Below are 21,064 nucleotides of genomic sequence, written 5' to 3'. Positions count from 1 at the left end.
CACCCCGACAATTATATCGGACGCTCCGAAAAAATGGACGCTCAAAAAAATGGTTTTAGACCAATTCGCTCTTTCTGAATCACTCAACCATGGAGACAAATTGCAGTCTGTCAAGATCTACTGCTTACAATTCAAGCTGAGAACACACACGGTCTGCACCCTGATCATATAACCTGCTCCAAACGGTTCTGTTTGCGGTCATAGATATAGGCTAATTGTTGAAGGAATTATGAAGAATATCGTGGCTATTTTGTGTGTTCTGCTGCGCACGTCTCTTCCAACTCAGGTAGGAATTTAGGATCTCTTATGTTTTATACCGTTGGGCATTTCATTTGGCAACAATAATGATAAGCCGTTGGTGAATGTATTGGGGGGGGGGGGTGATACTACCTGTGATCTGAAACATTATTCAATTCAATTCAATTCAATTCATTTATTTTTCCTCTTTCAATCGTTCATATTTACAATGATGGTACATTTTAACATATTCACATATTTATATACATATAGATCAATTTGCACAATACAATACATTAAAAAAAATCAACATGAAATTGAAAGGGAAGGAGGGCAAACTAAAAAGCAGAGCTTGTAGGGTGTAAGCCCCCCTGTAAAAGTTATCATCATGAATTATTGAATCCTTGCATGTAATTATATAGCTCTACACGGCAGAGCAATTAAGCAGGCCGTAGCCAGAGTTTGATGGGTTTTTTTTTTTTTTTGGGGGGGGGGGGGGGCACATACAGTACACGCGAAAATCTCCAACTATGAATATGAATGACAAAGAAAGCGGACAAAATATACAGTTCCTCAGGTAGACAAAGGAACATCCCTTCACTGCTATTATGTAAAAATGTGCATGTAGAACAGGTGTCACATGCATATTCACCTTTTTACATAATAGCAGTGAAGGGATGTTCCTTTATGTACCTGAGAAACTGTATATTTTGTCCGCTTTCTTTGTCATTCATGTTCATAGTGACGATTACACGATATATTTTTTGGATTACACGGTTTACACGATTCACCTGAATCGTGTAACTGTGTAATCGTGTAGATTTACACGATTGAAGAATGTCGCTCTGAATCGTGTAATCGTGCAGCTAAGTGCATTGGTGGGATGATTCGACCAGATGTAACAATCGTGTGACTGTGTAATCGTGTAAATTTACACGATTGAAGAATGTCGCTCTGAATCGTGTAATCGTGTAAATAGCTAAGTGCATTGGTGGAATGATTCGACCAGATGCAACAAACGTGTAACCGTGTAATCGTGTAAATATGGTTATGAGGGCATTGGTAGGATGATTCGACCAGCTGCACAATCGTTTAATCGTGTCTTGTTTACATCGATTGCTTTCTTCACCACTTACCTTCAGTATTCATCGGGTAATTACAGTACTTTATATTCGTGTATAAACCTCATCACTTTCTAGTATCGTATACTGACCCGTGAGACGAGGTAGTGAAACGTCAGAAAGAGGAAGACATGATAGATGAAATAGTAAAGGAAAAAAGATGGCTACGAGGAGAAGGGAACATTTTAAAGGGAAATGAGGCTTGAAAGGGCATGATAAAGATAAGAAGGAAAAAAAACTATGCAAGAGAGAAATAGGGAGGACGAAAGCAAAAAAAGGTGTCCGAAAAAAAGAGATAATGAAATAGAGTGATAGAAATACAGAAGGGCAAAACAAAGTGAAAAATAGACATGATAAGTAGAAAGGCTGTGAAACGGAGAGGAAAGGTAAACAATAAGGTGAGAGTGAAACATAATGACAGCAAGAGGGAGTAAGATAAAAGGGCAGTGGATGAAAGTGAGAGCGAGAGAGAGAGAGTGTGAGAGAGAGATAGCTAAATAGGAAGAAAAAAAATGATCGCGCGATGGGGATTTTATCTAAGTAGAGAGAAAATCTATTTATCTTTATTTCTCTACTCTGTTAATAATTTGTCATTGTAGTTGACTGTTTTTCAGGAAGCTGTTTGAGGGCTTATTATAGTATTTTTCTTCACCGTTGCATTATCATTGTCATTATTATTATTGTTACTATTTGTCTAATTCTTATTAATGGTATTATCATCGTAATTATAATTATAATATTTTCTTTGTATGTCCACACAAACACTCTATTTTACTCTTTTTTTAATATACTGTACATATCTCACTTTTCTCCCCCCCCCCCCCCACTCTCTCTCTCTCTCTCTCTCTCTCTAAATATATATATATATATTTCTTACCCTCCCAATCTCTCTTTACTCTCTGGAAATCTCCTCGAGTTGCAAACATTCTAAACATGTATTGTATATAGTAAATGAAATACATGTACGTACAAAAATAACACAACATAAAATACAGACTTTGAGTTATGTTCAATTTCCAGCGATTTATTCACACTTAGATAACATTATTTCAAACATATAGAATCGAATTTAAAATGTACATATCAGTTTGCCAGACGCGATACTGAATCATGTTGAACATTTATCAATGATACAACAATTTTAAAAGAATATGACTGAAAACGAGTTAATTTCCTTTTTTTTTTAATCGAAGAAAGAAGTACTGAAAGCATTTTTACATACAAATTGATTGTTAAAATAATAGTACCAGGATAATGTTACATGTATATACCACTTGGATTACGCAACACTTTACTGCTCATTAGAATTAGAATTCCTCCATGAAACTTTCGCCAAATACAGGCCTAACATCTTGGGGTTTTTTGGACCTAAATAAAAAATGAAAATCAAGCTCTTATTGGTCTAGATTTTTTCTTAAAGGTAATTCAAGATTTTACTTCCGATGTTTTTGGCTGTAAAAAGTTCCTCGATATATTGACCTGCCCATGGACCTGTCTAAATTCCCTTAGGACAGATGTGGGGCAACGAAATGTGTATGGTCGGTGGTAGAGCGTGTTCCTAATATAGGGATGCATGGAGCATATAGCTCCGTTACCTAGCTCTGCAACGTGTTACTTTTGTCCCCGGTTTCAACATACATGTAGGATCATCCCTGAACGATAGGTGTTATGTAAGGATCTACTCCGTGGCCTTGTAGCTAGGGCAACGCCCTTTGTCCCCGGCGAGGATCAATATATATCAGGCCACATTCAGATTAAGCTTCGTTTGTATGTGACAGGAAGTGTCTTGACCCGGCGTAGTTCTTCATACATGTAGCTGAATGCAATGTTGTAAAAGTTAATTTACGAAAATGAGGAAATCCAAAATAACACTGAACATGACATAAAAGGGATAGGGCACTTTTTACAAAGTTAAAGTGGCACTCTTTCTTTGTAACCAGGGGCATTTTAGGGGTAATTGAAAAAAGTTCAAGGGTGGGGGGCACTGTACCGCTAGCTAAACTTGACACAAAGATAGTTGGCAATTCACTAACTCTATATTTATTCTCGGTTTGCTACTGTTCCCTGCATGTAGCCATGTTACAATTGTAAATATTTTTTATAATTCTGACATATCAACTTTATTCTAGTTAAATACTTACTTAAAGGTGCATATATTGGCATGATTTTTTATTATTTTGAAGCCATTATCGTTTCATAACCGGAAGTCAAGTGTTATATTTGCCACACCCATGGGGCAATTGTAATGATATACATTGTACCAACAAATCATATACCTCAGAAATATATATATATATTGTTCTTTGATTATTAAAGGTGGACAGATTTTCAACAATTAAACATCATTTTAAAGAACCCCAATAAGATAATTTTAATCAAAAACTATGACAAATGCTTGACACATTGCCATTATATTTAGTTCCAGTTAATTGTGGGGAAAATTATACTAGTTCCTACGTTGTTACATTTGCACCCGAGGTGGGCGGCCAGATTTGTTTTTTATCTTTTTTCTTAGCATTTGAAATCGTCCTTGAAACTTTCGCCGAATACCGGCCTAACATCTTGGGGATTTTTGGACCTAAATAAAAATGAAAACCAAGCTCATAATTGTCCAGAATTTTGTTTGAAGGTAATTAAAGATTCAATTCAAGGTTTTATTTCGAAAAACATAGAGTAGGATGCACATGTTGTAGCCAGTGCAGCTCAGTAAAAAGCTGAAATGTATATGTTTACAAGTATTGAGGATACATATAAATAGGAAAGAATATCTATTCATGAAACATATCAACATAATCGTACAAAACCATGACAGATAAAATAATGGTCTGGTTAAAAAGACAACTGCTCAAATATAGAAATAAAAAAGATTGGGTTTTTAAAGAAAAACTTAAAACAATCAGCGATGATTAAGAAGATCAATACAATTTGGTATTGCACTTTGTTTAAAACGAGAGGTTCTGCATTTATATTGACTAAGTGAATAAATGAAAATACAAATATAAAAACAAATGCTACTTACATGTATAAGAAAACGAAATCCAAGACAGCGTATATTAAAAAAAACGCATTTTTGCCCCCCCCCCCCCAAAAAAAAAAAACGCCCCCCCCCCCCTCCAAAAAAAAAAAAAACAGTAAAGGAGTAAACATGGTTTGTATTTTTAATCCAAAAGAACGTAACAATAATAAAAACCTGAATTAAATCACATATACAATTCCACTCAAAGAAAAAGGAAAGTTCACAGGAATTAAATTTCATAAACATTGCGCGTGCCACCTATACGGTATTTTAAATTGAGTCTCTATAATAGCGATACGCGCATATCGTTGGCGTACTGATAGGGGGGGGGGGGTAATGTATTTCTTATTCGAAACAGGTGATTTATAAATGTTGATGTTGTGACATGATTTTCCGGCATTTTTCTCCATTTTTTTTGTAAGTCATACCTTTTTATGCGTTTGTTGGAATATAAGAAATTCCCACATTACAGTCAGGCGAAATACGCTTAGGCCTAAAAAAAAAAATTGATGACTTGGCGTAACGGGTCACTGAAAATTAGGGTAGGTAGGGCGATTTTTTTTTTTTTTTTTTTTTTTTTTGCTTATTCATACACATACATACATACATACAGTGGCGTAGATAGGTCCTCAGACCTTGGGGATGATCTGATGTATGGAGCGCCAAAGGGGCCAATATCAACAGTCACAAAAACAAACAAAGATGCATACAAACAAACAAAGAAGCATACAAACAAACAAAGGACAGAGCAAAATAGACAAAGTACCCAGAAGAAAGGACCAATTAACAAAGAATAAATCAAAGGTCAGAGCAAAATAGACAAAGTACAGGTCAGAAGAAACAGAGGGCGTTTTGGTTTACGGTAAGCAAATAGACATCAAGCACGAAAACGAGAAAGGACAAACTCAAAAGGACATCAGCTCAGCTACGAAGTGACCCTCAAAGGACAACAGAGGGCGTTTTGGTTTACGGTAAGCAAATAGACATCAAGCACGAAAACGAGAAAGGACAAACTCAAAAGGACATCAGCTCAGCTACGAAGTGACCCTCAAAGGACAACAGAGGGCGTTTTGGTTTACGGTAAGCAAATAGACATCAAGCACGAAAACGAGAAAGGACAAACTCAAAAGGACATCAGCTCAGCTACGAAGTGACCCTCAAAGGACAACAGAGGGCGTCCTCGAGGTTTTTTTCTTTTTAATCTAGGGCCTACTCCAATATAATACGCTGTAGGTCAATACAACAAATATGGGCTTTCATCGAAAGGGTGCGGTGCGGTGCGGTGTGGTGTGCTCAACGCACCCATTCGATAAAAGAGGGGGGCCTTTTCTCGAAAGGGTGCGTTGAGAGCGGAGTACCATTTTAACACACCCTTTCGATGAAAGCGGGGGGGGGGGGGGGGGGGGGCTTTTCTCGAAAGGGTGCGTCGACTAGTCTTTCGCATCAGTCGTTTAAAATGAGGATCTCGGACAGAAGGTAATAGTTACCAATTTAAGTATATCGAAAATGTATTAAATGAAATGGAATGGTCTTGATTACAGAGTGGTCTCTTTGATGGGGGAGACAGAGAGAAGGAAAAAAGGGAAAGGGAAGATAAAAGGAAAGAAAGAAGAATAAGAAGAGAAGAGGGAATAAGGTGGGGGGCGAAGGACTCTTGCCCCCCCCCCCCCCCCCGCCAAAAAATAAATCAGAGAGAGAGAGAAAGAGAAGGGAAAGGGAAAGAAAGAAGAAGAAGAAGAAGAAAAGAGGTAAACGGGGGCAAAGGGCTTTTGCCTCTCCCCCCCCCCCCCCCCCGCCAAACAAATAAATAGGAGAGAGAGAGAAGGGAAAGGGAAAAGGAAAGAGAAGATAAAAGGAAAGAAAGAAGAGGAAAAAGAAAAAAAGAGGGACACGGGGGCGAAGGGCTCTTGCCCTCCCCCACCCAGAAAAAAAAATAAGAGAGAGAGAGAGAGAGAGAGAAGGGAAAGGGAAAGGGAAAGAGAATATAAAAGGAAAGAAAGAAGCATAAGAAGAAAAGAGGGAAAGGGGCGAAGGGCTCTTGCCAACAAAATAAATAAGAGAGAGAGAGAAGGGAAAGGGAAAGGGAAGATAAAAGGAAAGAAAGAAGAATAAGAAGAGAAGAGGGAATAAGGTGGGGGCGAAGGACTCTTGCCCCCCCCCCCCCCCGCCAAAAAATAAATCAGAGAGAGAGAGAAAGAGAAGGGAAAGGGAAAGAAGATAAAAGGAAAGAAAGAAGAAGAAGAAGAAGAAAAGAGGTAAACGGGGGCAAAGGGCTTTTGCCTCTCCCCCCCCCCCCCCCGCCAACAAATAAATAGGAGAGAGAGAGAAGGGAAAGGGAAAAGGAAAGAGAAGATAAAAGGAAAGAAAGAAGAGGAAAAAGAAAAAAAGAGGGACACGGGGGCGAAGGGCTCTTGCCCTCCCCCACCCAGAAAAAAAAATAAGAGAGAGAGAGAGAGAGAGAGAAGGGAAAGGGAAAGGGAAAGAGAATATAAAAGGAAAGAAAGAAGCATAAGAAGAAAAGAGGGAAAGGGGGCGAAGGGCTCTTGCCAACAAAATAAATAAGAGAGAGAGAGAAGGGAAAGGGAAAGAGGAGATAAAAGGAAAGAAAGAAGAGGAAGAAGAAGAAGAAAAGAGGGAAACGGGGGCGAAGGGCTCTTGCCCTCCCCCCCCCCCCCCCCCGCCAAAAATAAATAAGAGAGAGAGAAGGGAGAGGGAAAGAAAATATAAGAGGAAAGTAAGAAGAGGAATAAGAAGGAAAGAGGGAAACGGGGGAAGGGCGAAGGGCTCTTGCCCCCCCCCTGCCAACAAAATAAATAAGAGAGAGAAACAGAGTGAAGGGAAAGGGAAAGAAAATATAAAAGGAAAGAAAGAAGAGGAAAAAGAATAAGAAAAGAGGGAAACAGGGGCGAAGTGCTCTTGCCTCCTCCCTCCCCCCCCCCCCCCGCCAAAAAATAAATAAGAGAGAGAGAGAGAATCTGTTCTGATCCTGGTCCTGATCCTCAAGAGGGATATAAAGATGACCAATAAGAACGTTATCGTTCGAGAGAGAGTGTTTGTTGCTTCTAGAACATTTTAGAATAAAGTCCCATCACATTGCAGTTGTGGGGAGGGACTATGATTATATTACCCCCTTGGATGGCTTCCCATAAGAGTCCGGCTTTGAAGGTTTCGACTGCGTCGCAGGCAAAGATGCTGGGGGGGGGGGGGAAAGTAAATTCCAGGCCCGTATGGTTCTTGGAAAGAAGGTGAGTCGATATATATCCGTCTTGCATCTTATGTTGGAGAAGGAGAGGGAAAGAGAAGATAAAAGGAAAGAAAGAAGAGGAAGAGGAAGAAGAATTTGTGTTCTGCCAGTGTCACAAATAGATATAAAAATATGCTCATCTGACCGTTATTTATTGCCCAAAACCCCTGAGCTTCTGGGTGCTCCACCCCCTGGACCCCACGCCAATTCGTGACCCCTGTGTCACAAATAAGGTATAAAATAATAATTATTTAATGGACAAAACTCCTGAGCTTCTGGGGGCTCCGCCCCCTGGACCCAACACCAAATTGTGTCCTGCCACTGTCACAAATAAGGTATAAAATTATGCTCATCCGACGTTAATTTTGATGTTTAATACCCCTGAGCTTCTGAGGGCTCCGCCCTGTGAAAAAAACGTGTAAAAAAAACACGTTAATTTTTACCGTTTTTGGGAGATACCCCCCCCCCCCTGGCGTTCAAGGGGGGGGGGGGTACGATTTTTCAAATTTTTGAGGGCCCCAAAAAAGATTAGTGCTCTCTAGTAATTTCGCGACTACTCCGGAACCGCGGCAGTTTTTCTTTCATGACTTTTTTCTTTCGAGTCTTACGCATCTTTTGAAACATATTTTTGTTGAAAATCGGACGTATAATTGCGGAGTCACGTGACCTTTTGTTTTTGCATGTCAAAAAAATCTAAAATCGCTCATTTTTGTGATTTATGTACCAAACATATGGAAATACCATTTATTCTTTTAAAATAGAGAAAACATTGGTTATTTGGTCTTGTTTCAAGTAAATTTGTTTGATTTGGGGTAAAAATAGTTGAACTGTGGTTAGAAATGAAATGAAATAACAAAATAATATAATACATAAATACAAATAATCAAAACAAGAGATAACATAGGGATAAACTGGCTCTTCCAACTTTGTTGTCGTATTATTATTCTAACGAATATATGAAGTGAAAAAGAACGCTCGAATATGAATTATATATGATTTATGGGTAAAAATGTGAATTCTCTGACCTTGTTTGCATAAATTACCATAAATATGCATTTTCGCGGCGATCGGCTGTGAAACGGCCGAGATCTTAGGAGGTCCCCCCCCCCCCACCCTCAAGTCCACTCCAATCACATTGAAAAAAAGTATGACTTAAATCATCTCTCTCATCATTATACCGCTATAGTATTCATGTTTTTAATATTATTTATTTTCCATTAAACAAGTTCATAGAGAAAATACTTATCTCTCTGCAACATTAAAAAAGAATCTTCATTAATATGTCTTAATTTGTATTGATAGCCTTGTGGTCGCCAACAGTGGCGAAGGCAGGGGCGTCTCCAAAGGGGGTGTGGGGGTGCGACACCCCCCCCCCCCCACCTGTCAGGATATTGTCGGTAAAATTGCGCTGCCGTCGGGAAAAAGAGAAAAGGGGGAGGGGGAAAAAGAGAGTAAAAGGGAAAGAAAAGAAAAAAAGAAAAAGAAAAGAAAAAAAGAAAAGAAAGGAAAGAAAAGAGAAGAAAGAAAAGAAAGAAAGAGAAAAACGAAAAAGCGGGAGAATAGGAAAGAAAGGAGGCAAGAGCCCTTTGCCCCCGTTACCCTCTTTTCTTCTTCTTCCTCTTCTTTCTTTCCTTTTATCTTCTCTTTCCCTTTCCCTTCTCTCTCTCTCTTATTTATTTTTTTGGCGGGGGGGGGGGGGAGGAGGGGAAGAAGGGCTAGGAGGCAAGAGCCCTTCGCCTCCGTTTCCTTCTTTTTCCTCTTCTTTCTTTCCTTTTATCTTCTCTTTCCCTTTCCCTTTCCCTTCTCTCTCTTACTTATCTTTTGGCGGGGGGAGGAGGAGGAGGCAAGAGCCCCTCTTTTCTTCATATTCTTCTTCCTTTCCTTTTTTATTCTCTTTCCCTTTCCCTTTCCCTTCTCTCTTTCTCTCTTATTTATTTTTTGGCGGGGGGGAGGCAAGAGCCTTTCGCCCCCGTTTCCCTCTTTTCTTCTTCTTCTTCCTCTTCTTTCTTTCCTTTTATCTTCCCTTTCCCTTTTTTCCTTCTCTCTGTCTCCCCCATCAAAGAGACCACTCTGTAATCAAGACCATTCCATTTCATTTAATACATTTTCGATATACTTAAATTGGCAACTATTACCTTCTGTCCGAGATCCTCATTTTAAACGACTGATGCGAAAGACTAGTCGACGCACCCTTTCGAGAAAAGCCCCCCCCCCCCCCGCTTTCATCGAAAGGGTGTGTTAAAATGGTACTCCGCTCTCAACGCACCCTTTCGAGAAAAGGCCCCCCTCTTTTATCGAATGGGTGCGTTGAGCACACCACACCGCACCGCACCGCACCCTTTCGATGAAAGCCCATATTTGTTGTATTGACCTACAGCGTATTATATTGGAGTAGGCCCTAGATTAAAAAGAAAAAAACCTCGAGGACGCCCTCTGTTGTCCTTTGAGGGTCACTTCGTAGCTGAGCTGATGTCCTTTTGAGTTTGTCCTTTCTCGTTTTCGTGCTTGATGTCTATTTGCTTACCGTAAACCAAAACGCCCTCTGTTGTCCTTTGAGGGTCACTTCGTAGCTGAGCTGATGTCCTTTTGAGTTTGTCCTTTCTCGTTTTCGTGCTTGATGTCTATTTGCTTACCGTAAACCAAAACGCCCTCTGTTGTCCTTTGAGGGTCACTTCGTAGCTGAGCTGATGTCCTTTTGAGTTTGTCCTTTCTCGTTTTCGTGCTTGATGTCTATTTGCTTACCGTAAACCAAAACGCCCTCTGTTTCTTCTGACCTGTACTTTGTCTATTTTGCTCTGACCTTTGATTTATTCTTTGTTAATTGGTCCTTTCTTCTGGGTACTTTGTCTATTTTGCTCTGTCCTTTGTTTGTTTGTATGCTTCTTTGTTTGTTTGTATGCATCTTTGTTTGTTTTTGTGACTGTTGATATTGGCCCCTTTGGCGCTCCATACTGATGAGAGGGGTAGACCACAATATGTTCAAATAACTCCACGCACACACACACACACATATATGGACACACACATATATGGACACACACATATATGGACACACACACTGTGTGAGCAAAGTGAGCAAGAAATTGTTGAAATCTTGATCACCTTGGGACCTGGGGGATGCATACATACACCTGCCCCCCCCCCCTGCATACATACATGTACATGTACATACACCCTCATGCACATAAAATGCAAACATACGAACGCATTAATAGGTTTCCAACAGACCCCAGCCTGAGATATCTCAGACACTGTCTTCAACAGGATAAACAGGTGAATATGTAGGTTTAGAAGGGGCTGTTCACAAATATTAGTATTTTCACAATGTATTGACTAGCATTTTTATAACTTGTCTAGAGGTTAACATGTTAACATGTTAACATGTATCCAAAATCTTGAAGAATGAGGGTTGAAAAGAGTAGCCAATTACAACTTGTGAAAATATTTACAATTGTGAATGGCTCTGTAATAACAAACAGTTAAAAAATGTCTCCAGTATTTCAGAATCCTTTATCCAAAAAAAAATAAAAAATAAAATAAAAATAAAAAATAAAATTTAAAAAAAAATAAATAAAAATAAATAAATAAAAAAAAAGCGTAGGGTCGGCGATAAAAATAGGGTCGGGCGGGTTACGCCAAGTCATCAATTTTTTTTTTAGGCCTTATTTAGAAGCCTTTATGTCATGGTGTGCAAAGTGGCTGGGCTCGATCCCCCCCCCCCCCTCCTTTTTTAAAAAGTATGTTAAAGAGAAAAAGAAAGAAAGACGGAGAAAAAAATAAGTGACCTGCCAATGTCACAAATAAGGTATAAAAAATGCTCATCTGACCGTAATTAAATGCTTAAAACCCCAGAGCTTACGGGAGCTCCACCCCGGACCCCACCTAAGGCGGGCCCCTGGATGCTCATCTGACCATAGTTAATTATTAAAACCTCTGAGCTTCTGGGGGCTCTCCCCCCCCCCTGGAACACGTCAATTGCCTTACAGAGGGCCCCTGGATGCTCATCTAATCGTAATTAAATACCTAAAACCCCTGAGCTTCCGGGGGCTCAGCCCCTTGACCCCCTGCCGAGGCTCATGCCCTGGACCCCACGCCAATTTACGCTCTACCTGATCGATAATACTCCACTTTGAAAAACGTTCCGCGGGACCTGCATGTAACGTGTAAGACTGGTGGTGATGCAGATTTTTCGTCTGCCCCCCCCCTTCCGAACTTTTTTTCTCATTACGTCACTGCCCCTGGAATTTTTGCTCCCCCCCCCCCCCCATCCCAAAATGCTTCAGGCCCCCTCCCGGGCCCCGTTGCATAAAACCTACAATTTATGGTAACTTTACCCTCAATGGCAACTACCATGGCAACCGGGCTCAACAGCCAATCAAAATCAAGGTTCCCATGGTAGTTACCATCAATGGTAAGTTTTTGTGCAATGGGTTCGGGGGGGGGGGGGGGGTCATCATGTCTTAAAAATGATCGGATTAGAAGTTGTCAGACCGATTTTACCAACAAGTTTATAGAGTATTTTGTTTACCCTCAAGAAAAGGAACAGGTTCTCAGACTTGAAAAGGCCGAAAGGAGTTTTTATTAAAAAAGTATCAACAACAAAAAAGAAAAGAAAAATAAACCCATTATATTAGGAGATCCCGGGTAAAAATGTATGGGTGGGGAGAGAGGGGGCAGTGTCACGCACCCCCTCTGGAAACTGCCCCCTGTCTCAGCCGCTAGATAAGGTAACTTGCATATGCTACACGCACATCATATGAAACGTGGAGCGCCAGGATGACAAGTTTGCCATACATGAGCGCTATAATATTATATACAAGAAATCATTTGGCACTTGTAGTAGTATAGTAGTAGTAGTAGTAGTAGTAGTAGTAGTAGTAGTATTAGTAGTATTAGTAGTATTAGTAGTAGTAGTAGTAGTAGTAGTAGTAGTAGTAGTAGTAGTAGTAGTAGTACTAGCAGTAGACGTAGTAGAAGTAGTATAGTATTAATATCATTATTATTATTATTATTATTATTATTATTATTATTATTATTATTATTATTGTCATTTGTTTTTATTATCATTATTTTTTTAATTATTATTATTATCATCAATTAACATACTTTAGGCCTATGATAATTATGATTATCACCAAATCAATCAGGCCAATTTTATTTTAATTTTTTGCTATGGTTACAGCTTTGTCAGAGAAACCGAATGTTCTGTTCATCGTGATAGATGATTTACGAGCATCCCTTGGATGCTATGGGGGTCCCATCATATCACCAAACATCGATCAACTTGCATCCAGATCTGCTCTCTTCACCAACGCCATGGTGCAGGTAACGACAACGGGGTTTAAGCCCTGCTGTACTACTTATAGCTACTTGTACCCTCTATATAGCAAACAATGCCTAAACAGTGCCTGTTGGTCCCCCATGATCCTCTTTTTCTTATGTTAATATTGAGAGCTGATTTGATGAGATAACCACCTGTCAGTGACCTTGCAGAAGGTCTAATCCCCTGGCCAAACTAGTACAGATGGCTTTTCAATTAATGGGGTTTAATATTTTTTAAAGACCGTATCCGAACTGAAAAATGAAATGGATGAATGATTATATCAACGGAAAACTGATAAGCCATAGATTATAATAATATCAATTATATGCCAGTTTAGTATCTGTCATCGAAGTATTTATTTAGCTCTCTGAAAACTCAAAATCCAAAGCTTTGAAAGTCAGAAGTTGTTGACCTAAAAATCGTGCTATCGACTTGTGGAGTACGCTATTCACAATGAATATGCATCAATTATGGTGCAGGTAAGGACAAGGGGGTTCATTTCTACAACTTATAATCAACTTTGATGTATACCAGAATGTGATGTGAACTTAACCTTTGAACGGTGCCTCAAAGACTCCCAACATAATACATGTATAGCAATCAATATTTCATCAATACAAATTATAATGGTTTGTGTTGATGTTTATATCATATCAGTGGCGTAATGAGCAAAATCTTCTCTCTTTTTTTTGAGGGGGAAGAAGAAAGGAACTATAATTTACAAATAAGTGAAGAAAAAAAGAAACCCGGAAAATCATGTTATTTCACCAACATTTGTAAATCATGAGTGCTATTTTGGCCATTATTATGTTTTAAAAAAGTAGAATCCTTGCGAGTTTCTTATATTGTATTCGGCCGTTTTGTCCTTGACACTCATGCTTTTTATTATCTCTCTCTAGCAATCAGTGTGTGCCCCCAGTCGCGTATCGTTCTTGACGGGGCGTCGACCCGACACCACTCGGCTCTATGACTTCGGGTCTTACTGGAGGACACATGCAGGCAACTACACTACCATACCACAACACTTCAAAGATAACGGATACTTCACAGCGTCAGTAGGAAAGGTTTTTCATCCAGGTATCGTCATAACTTATACATTCATTCTAATACGGTTTATTGCCGAAATTTTTACAAATCGGCTTAGACTGGCTGGTATTTTTTCTTCATAAATGGAAATCGCAATGATAGTAACGATAACTCCTATTATGATGATGATGATTATGTTTATATTGATAACAGTAATAATGATGAAAACAATGACGATGATAATAATAATAATAATAATAGTAATAATAATAATAATAATGATAGGCCTACATGCAATGATAATAATAATAATGATAAGAAGAAGAAAATCTAGAAGGAAAAGAAGATGATGATGAAGGAGAAGTAGAAGAAGAGTAAAAAGGAGAAGAAAAAGATTAATACAAAAATTCATAAAGTATATATCAGGCATCACTGAAGCATTTCTTTCTCTTTGCGCGGTACCGTAGGGAAATAGTTGAAGACATACTAGTTAAACGAAATCAAGACGTAATAACTATCGTGATACAAGGTAAAAATTAATATGGCATATGATTTATAAAGCGGAAGCACAGCTTGGTAAAGATTTTTCACCTTTTAAAAACGCAGGCCTATAAATTGTGTTCGAAACATTCGCAGGGACTCATGATACGACGCATAATACGTAAAGCACAATGTAACTCCTTTCTTTTAATAAATTGATTTGTTTTATAATTCCAACGCCATTTAATATCGGACAAAGATTCATGACCTTGGATAATTTCTGTTTGGTTTGACAAGGCAAAACGGGTGGTGGTCAAGATGACTATCCATACAGCTGGTCTGTTCCGCCTTACCATCCACCGACAATACAATACAAGGCAGCCAAGGTTAGTAGATCTTGTTTAGATTAAGATACGCCTTTCTTGGCCAAAATATCGATTTTGGTGTGAGAAAAGAAGAAAGTTTTGTGTATAGGCCTACCGTCGGAGGACAGTTGCGCTGCCGATATACCGTAATTAAAACAGGGGGAGGCGGGGTAGGCTAGATGGGTATATAGGCTATATCTTAGGGCCTATATGTTGATTAATTCATCCATGTATTGGCAGTGTTCGAAAGTATAGAGATCACACTTTGAAGAAATACATCTTGTGCCAACTTCATAATATTCTTTCTAAATTTTCGGTGCGCTCCCCCTTCCTCAGGGATGACATTAATGCTTGCGGGTGATCAGAACATTTACAATAATAATTTATAGCGGGCGCAATTTCAGCGTTACCCCAAAATAATTGATCAAGGACTAGATATATATATATATATATATATGCTATTACCCTCGGCACGCCTCGGGCAATAGCACGATGTAACCTCCCTGAGAGAGTATAAAAACAACTATGCCTCTAATATTAAAACAGTCATTATATAACTTTTATATACTGAAAAAAGACATATATATATAATTATGATGTATATACTTGTGTATATATAATACTATCCTATATTTCGCTATTTTCTTTTTATAGGTGTGTCCCAATTTGGATGGCACTCTTCATTATAACGTAATGTGTCCAGTCAACGTAAGTGACATGCCACAAAAATCACTCCCGGATATCCAGTCTCTAGAATTCTCATCATCTATCCTGAAGAACCTATCCATAGCCCTACATCCAACAAACAAGCAAGGAAAACCGACTGAAACCGGTCAGTCATCTCAGGACATGCAACCGCCTTTTTTCTTGGCCGTTGGATTTCACAAACCGCACATTCCGTGGAAGTACCCAGAGGAATTCAAATCATTGTACCCGATCGAGTCGGTTTCTATTGCAACCAATCCATTCCGGTCTCCAACCCAGCCGGATGTCGCCTATGAAGATTATTACAATATGAGAACGTCAGAGGATGTGACAGCTATGAATATGAGCTTCCCCTTAGGAACGATACCACTTCAATTCCATGTAAGATAATGCCTTGATCTAACAAAAACTATGTATTTAATTTTAGATTTTGTTCTTTGACATTACTTGACAGCAATGCATGAAATGGGCCGAATTGATGAATTTACACTCAAACGTATACAAATGTGTTTTATTTTCAATTGGTTAATTAGGAGGACTGCATCAGATGGCTAACCCCCCCCCCCCCCCCAATCATTTAGAGCACTAGCGTAATGAGAGAAAACATTTGGGGGCGCAATATTTGCGAGGAAACGTAGCGACCGAGCGGGAGGAGGGTGTGTGAAGGCGGTGTCCCCCCTCCCACGGTAGGGAGCTTTTTCATTTTTCTATTGGAAAATGTGCAATCTGGGGCATACCTAAGAAGGAAATTTTGACTTGACAATATGTACTAAATGGATAAGTGTGTCACGATTCGACCGACCGAGATTTTTTTTTTGGGGGGGGGGACCCGCAGGGGAGGGTGTGGGAGGGGGTGTCCCCCTCCCACGATAGGGAGCTTTTTAATTTTTCGATTTGAAAATGTGCAATCTGGGCATACCTAAGAAGGAAATTTTGATTTGACGACATGTACTAAATGGGTAAGCGTGTTACGATTCGACCAACCGAGAATTTTTTTTTCTTCATGAACTCGGAAAGATAATTATGCAAATATGCACCCCAAATAACCTTCACAAAACTACATTGCTTACAATATATTAATATGAACGAGCAGTGGATTCGCAGGATTCAAGGGGGGTGTTTTACAATTTGAAAATCGTGCCGAAAATTACGCAACGACTCAGCCAGCCGCTGAATAAGCGGGGGGGGGGGGGAAGCACATTTTTTGTTTGTGCCCCGGAAATTGGAAAATTACGTCGTCAGATATTTCGTTCAGTGGCTTGGGGGGGGGGGATACTTTTTGTTTGTTTACCCCCCCCCCCCCTGCGTACGGGCCTGTAAATGAGGTACCCAGACGTATAAACGAGGGAACGAAACGAACGAGCATTGAGAGGATGTGATGCAGTGGATGTCATTCCCACGATTATGGACTTAGCTTTTTCAATATTGAGAGTTGGCATCTCTTTAAACGGTATCTGGTATTAGGCCTATATGTTGTTTGTATTATGATGAGGCTCTTCATCCACCCACAATAATACGTTATCACTGCTATAAAACGAAATCAGTTGAATGGCAACTATCTACTTTACCAATCAATTGTATCGATCAAAGTGTAACATACAAGAAATCATTATACAAACCAGCAAATCCTTTAATCTGTTCTCGACATATTTCTGTTAAATTAGAGTCTCCCTGATCAAACCAGAGAGCCGTCCGACAAACACGATGGTGTTCTGCACCATGCTTTAATGGGATGCATTCATAATTTGCCTACAATGTCATAATGAGGACAAGTCCATGAAAACAGTTACACATTAAGGTACTAGTGTTACTGTTATTGGCCACTGAGGCCAATTAGTGACTATAAAAACATATGCTCTTCCTGGCTATTTGGGAATGTGTCAGTTTGCAACAGAAATGGAGAAACGCGCATTTTATTGAAAATCATGTGATATCACTTGTATGGAATTGAAAATAGGCCATGGTTTAATTTTATGGGGGGGGGGGGGCTAGCGCCCCAAGCTCCCAACCAGTACGCCAGTGATTCACACACAGAGAGAGAAGCATGAACAAAACATAACAAAAAGAAAGAAATAAAGCAGAAAGAAAGACAGTGTTATAAGTAAAACAAAACTTAATTCAGCCACCCTTTTTCTGATAATCCTGTATTTGTCATGTTTATTTATTAATCACTGAGCATTTTTGTTATTTCCCGGACAGGCTCCGATGAGACAGAGCTACTATGCTGCTGCATCCTACATGGATTCCTTGGTCGGAAAACTACTTCAAACCCTTAATGAAACTGGCTTCTCAAACAATACCATCGTCGTTCTCTTTGGGGATCATGGTTTGTTAATTTCCTCAAATTTCCCAACCACCCCTCCCCCTCTCAGTCTCTATTTCACGTACCCCTTTCGCCTTTAAAAAAAAAAACTCTTTTGTAATTTATTTGTGGAAAAGTTATAAATATACTTCAGATTATACATATTTATGGTGTGTATGATGGCTTCATTTCTCGACCTTGCATATACCGTACCATTATTGTTGTTTCTAATAGTACTTTTGATGGCTTATATACTTTCCATTAGTGATGAGTTTTTTTTAAATTCAGAGCTATGTGGATACACCTAAGCAGGGGCGGTGATTTCTGTTAATGACCGGGGGGACGAAATGCGATTTTTTTTTTTTTACGAGGATGTTATGCGAGGGAGCGTAGCGACCGAGCGAGATTTTTTTTGCAATTTTATTAGTCTAAACGCTGCACTCTTGGGCCTTCCAGAGCCTAAAAGTGTGTTGCAGTCATTATTCAGTATATGCTATACAATTTGTTTTTCACTTTTTCAAATTTCCAGGGGGGACGATCCCCCCCTAAAAAAATTGAGGGCGTCCCCCCGGGATCACCGCCCCTGCACCTAAGGATAGTGATTAAAGCAGAATAATGTTTGTCGGGAGTAAATAACCCTGAATGATACAAAGACGGCATACCACGCAACTAATTTCTTCCGAAATGTGATCATGATTCATTAAATTATTAAATCCATGCAAAGGCAGAGATTTCTGGGAATATATTTCTTCACCTGGATGCATACAACATGGCAAAGCTTGAGGGGCCTGGCACATGTGTTCATAATGTACTCATCCGGTATTAAAAATAACCTTTTGCTTTCTACTTCTTAGGGTGGCAATTAGGTGAGCACGCAGAATGGTGCAAGTTCTCTAACTATGAACTGGCGACAAGAGTTCCTTTGATCGTTCACATTCCTGGTGTTACAGACAAGCCAAGGTCATCGCCAATCAAAAATCAACTTCAAAATTCTCTAAAGATGATTCAATCTCAAGACACTGTAAAATCATCTGCTGACAGTGGGATGGTTGTTACTGAGTTTGTAGAACTTGTTGATCTGTTCCCCACACTCTCTGATCTCGCTGGCATCACTGTTCCACCTGTATGTCCTCCAGAGCCTTTCAATGTCACCTTATGTTCAGAGGGGTACAGTTTCGCCCCTCTCCTAGAGCCAGTCCAAGGCTCCAACGCCATTCTGCAGAAAGATGGCATGAAGAAGTTGACTTCAAAGCGGTACAGCAGATGGAAGAATGCCACATTCAGTCAGTATCCTCGTCCAGGGGTAACCCCAAACAAAAAGACTGATGTCCCTAGTCTGGGTGACATTACTGTCATGGGGTACTCCATGAGGACCAAGGATCACCATTACACCGAATGGATAGGATTCAATCCAAAAACCTTCCAAGGTAACTGGACCGATGTAAAGGCTACAGAACTTTACATCAATGGCTTTGACTATGATCAAAACCAAAATGTTGCTGCTGATCCAAAGTTTAAGGACATCGTTAAGCAACTCAGCTATCAGTTACAGATGGGCTGGCGCGAAAGCTTACCCGTCCCTGCATGAAGCCCAATGGAATCGCCCTTCATCTTAAAGCCAAGAGGTTGTTCAAACTACAACAACAATTAAAAGTGAAAGCCAGATTTTTTATTTTATTTTTTATTCATTCTAAGAAATTTCCACTGAACAAAATTCCAATGCATCTTAGTCATGTAGAAATACTGTAAGCATGCGTGACCACCAGGTTTTCTAGACACCCCTAAAGGCTTAACGAGGATTTCTTCTGAAGCCAAAGTACACCCTAAATGAGGATTTCGCGTGGTTCCCCCCCCCCCCCCCGAATTCACACCCTAAACGGGTATTTCACAAAAGTGTACTCTTAATATTGTAACCCCTTGAACATTTTGAAGTGCGATAGGGAATACCATTTAAGTTTTTGACAATGTAAAATAAATCAAATTGCGCTTCTGATGTAAAATTCACAATGTAATCATTTATTTCAATAATGAAGCAATAACATCAACCTGTACACTTCTAAATGTGTTTGTACATTAGCAAGCTAACGTAACCGAAAATTGTAGACAACCAGCTTCTCGACCAGCTTTCAATTCGGAGTCGAGATCTAGAAAAAATGTCTCTGTGATTTGTGTACGCCACCATGTAGTTTGCGTTTAGTACGACTTTCTTTTCCTTGAAAGAAAATATTTTGAGTAATAAGGATATCAGATAGATTTCTATGATGACTACCCTTGTAAACAGATGTGTAATTCTTTTATCTTTACTGGCTTCAGTCATGAGATCATCGAGAAATATGAGTTGTTTTGTTTACGGTCAAACATCGGCTCAGGGTATTATAGCTAATACTGTCTCTTGTACTGGAACTAAGAATATAGATTGTGGGTTAGTGTCAAGCTTTAAGAAGGAATGAAAAGGTCTCCTTGAATTGGGAATTTTACTGGCAAGATTTGGGCCAACGATTGTAAAGTAATTGTTCAGACTTTCCGCTATTTGCAAAGGATCTTGTGTTACAGAGACGACAGTGTTAATTTCTTACATTGGTGATTTGTTGTTATTTTTATTTAGGGCAGAGTTTATGACTTTCTGTGTCAATCATATCTTTTTTGTGGACTTCAAATTGATTAAAGAAGTATTCTTTGTTTGCAAGACGAAGGGTAGTTGTTAAAGGGTTCCTACAATAATTGATGTATTTCTGTTTATTGGGATCCGTTACTTTATATTTAAAGAAGAGTCGGTTTTTCCGATTTATACAGCGTAAGAGTAGCATAGTAATCCATGGAGCGGGTGGTACTTTTTTGTAGCTTGTACGTGCTGAGCGACTTTGTAAAGGGATATATCTGTCGTAATAATGAGTGAATTAGCGTAAAAATAAGTGTGTGCTTTGATTGGGTGAACAATTCGTGTTTTCTAAATGGGTAGAAATGAAAATACAGGAAAGTGGTCACTGACATCAGCTATTATAATACCAGAACAAGTATTAATGTTTATATTTTAGTAGATATTATCGACGAGTGAGGCGGAAGAGTCAGTAACACGTGTAGGAATGATTGCGTTAACATTTTGTCGAGAAAATGTTGGCATTGCTGTTTATGGTCTGCATTCAGCAAGTTTATATTAAAATCTCCCAAATAATACAATTGTTATTGTTAAGTTTATTGGAAGAAAGTACCGCATTTAAGGATGTTACAAATTCTTCGTAATTTGA

The 21,064-nt window shown here is 39.3% G+C and overlaps 1 protein-coding gene across 1 annotated transcript; it reads left to right on the top strand.

Annotated features, from left to right (window-relative positions):
- The first annotated feature begins 40 nt into the window (after positions 1–40).
- Positions 41–20,540, top strand: LOC584730 (iduronate 2-sulfatase). The gene is made up of 7 exons (XM_030981157.1): positions 41–286; positions 12,801–12,943; positions 13,841–14,018; positions 14,745–14,833; positions 15,467–15,898; positions 17,717–17,843; positions 18,674–20,540. Exons 2-7 carry the CDS (start codon positions 12,935–12,937, stop codon positions 19,405–19,407), a joined length of 1,569 nt encoding a protein of 522 aa, XP_030837017.1. The 5' UTR covers positions 41–286; positions 12,801–12,934; the 3' UTR covers positions 19,408–20,540.
- The last annotated feature ends 524 nt before the right edge of the window (positions 20,541–21,064 follow it).

Source organism: Strongylocentrotus purpuratus, unplaced genomic scaffold (assembly GCF_000002235.5).
Source record: "Strongylocentrotus purpuratus isolate Spur 01 unplaced genomic scaffold, Spur_5.0 spur5_scaffold_11, whole genome shotgun sequence".
In the NCBI taxonomy this organism is placed as follows: domain Eukaryota; kingdom Metazoa; phylum Echinodermata; class Echinoidea; order Camarodonta; family Strongylocentrotidae; genus Strongylocentrotus; species Strongylocentrotus purpuratus.
Note: the sequence above shows the minus strand (reverse complement) of the source record. Positions and strands in the feature narration are given on the sequence as shown.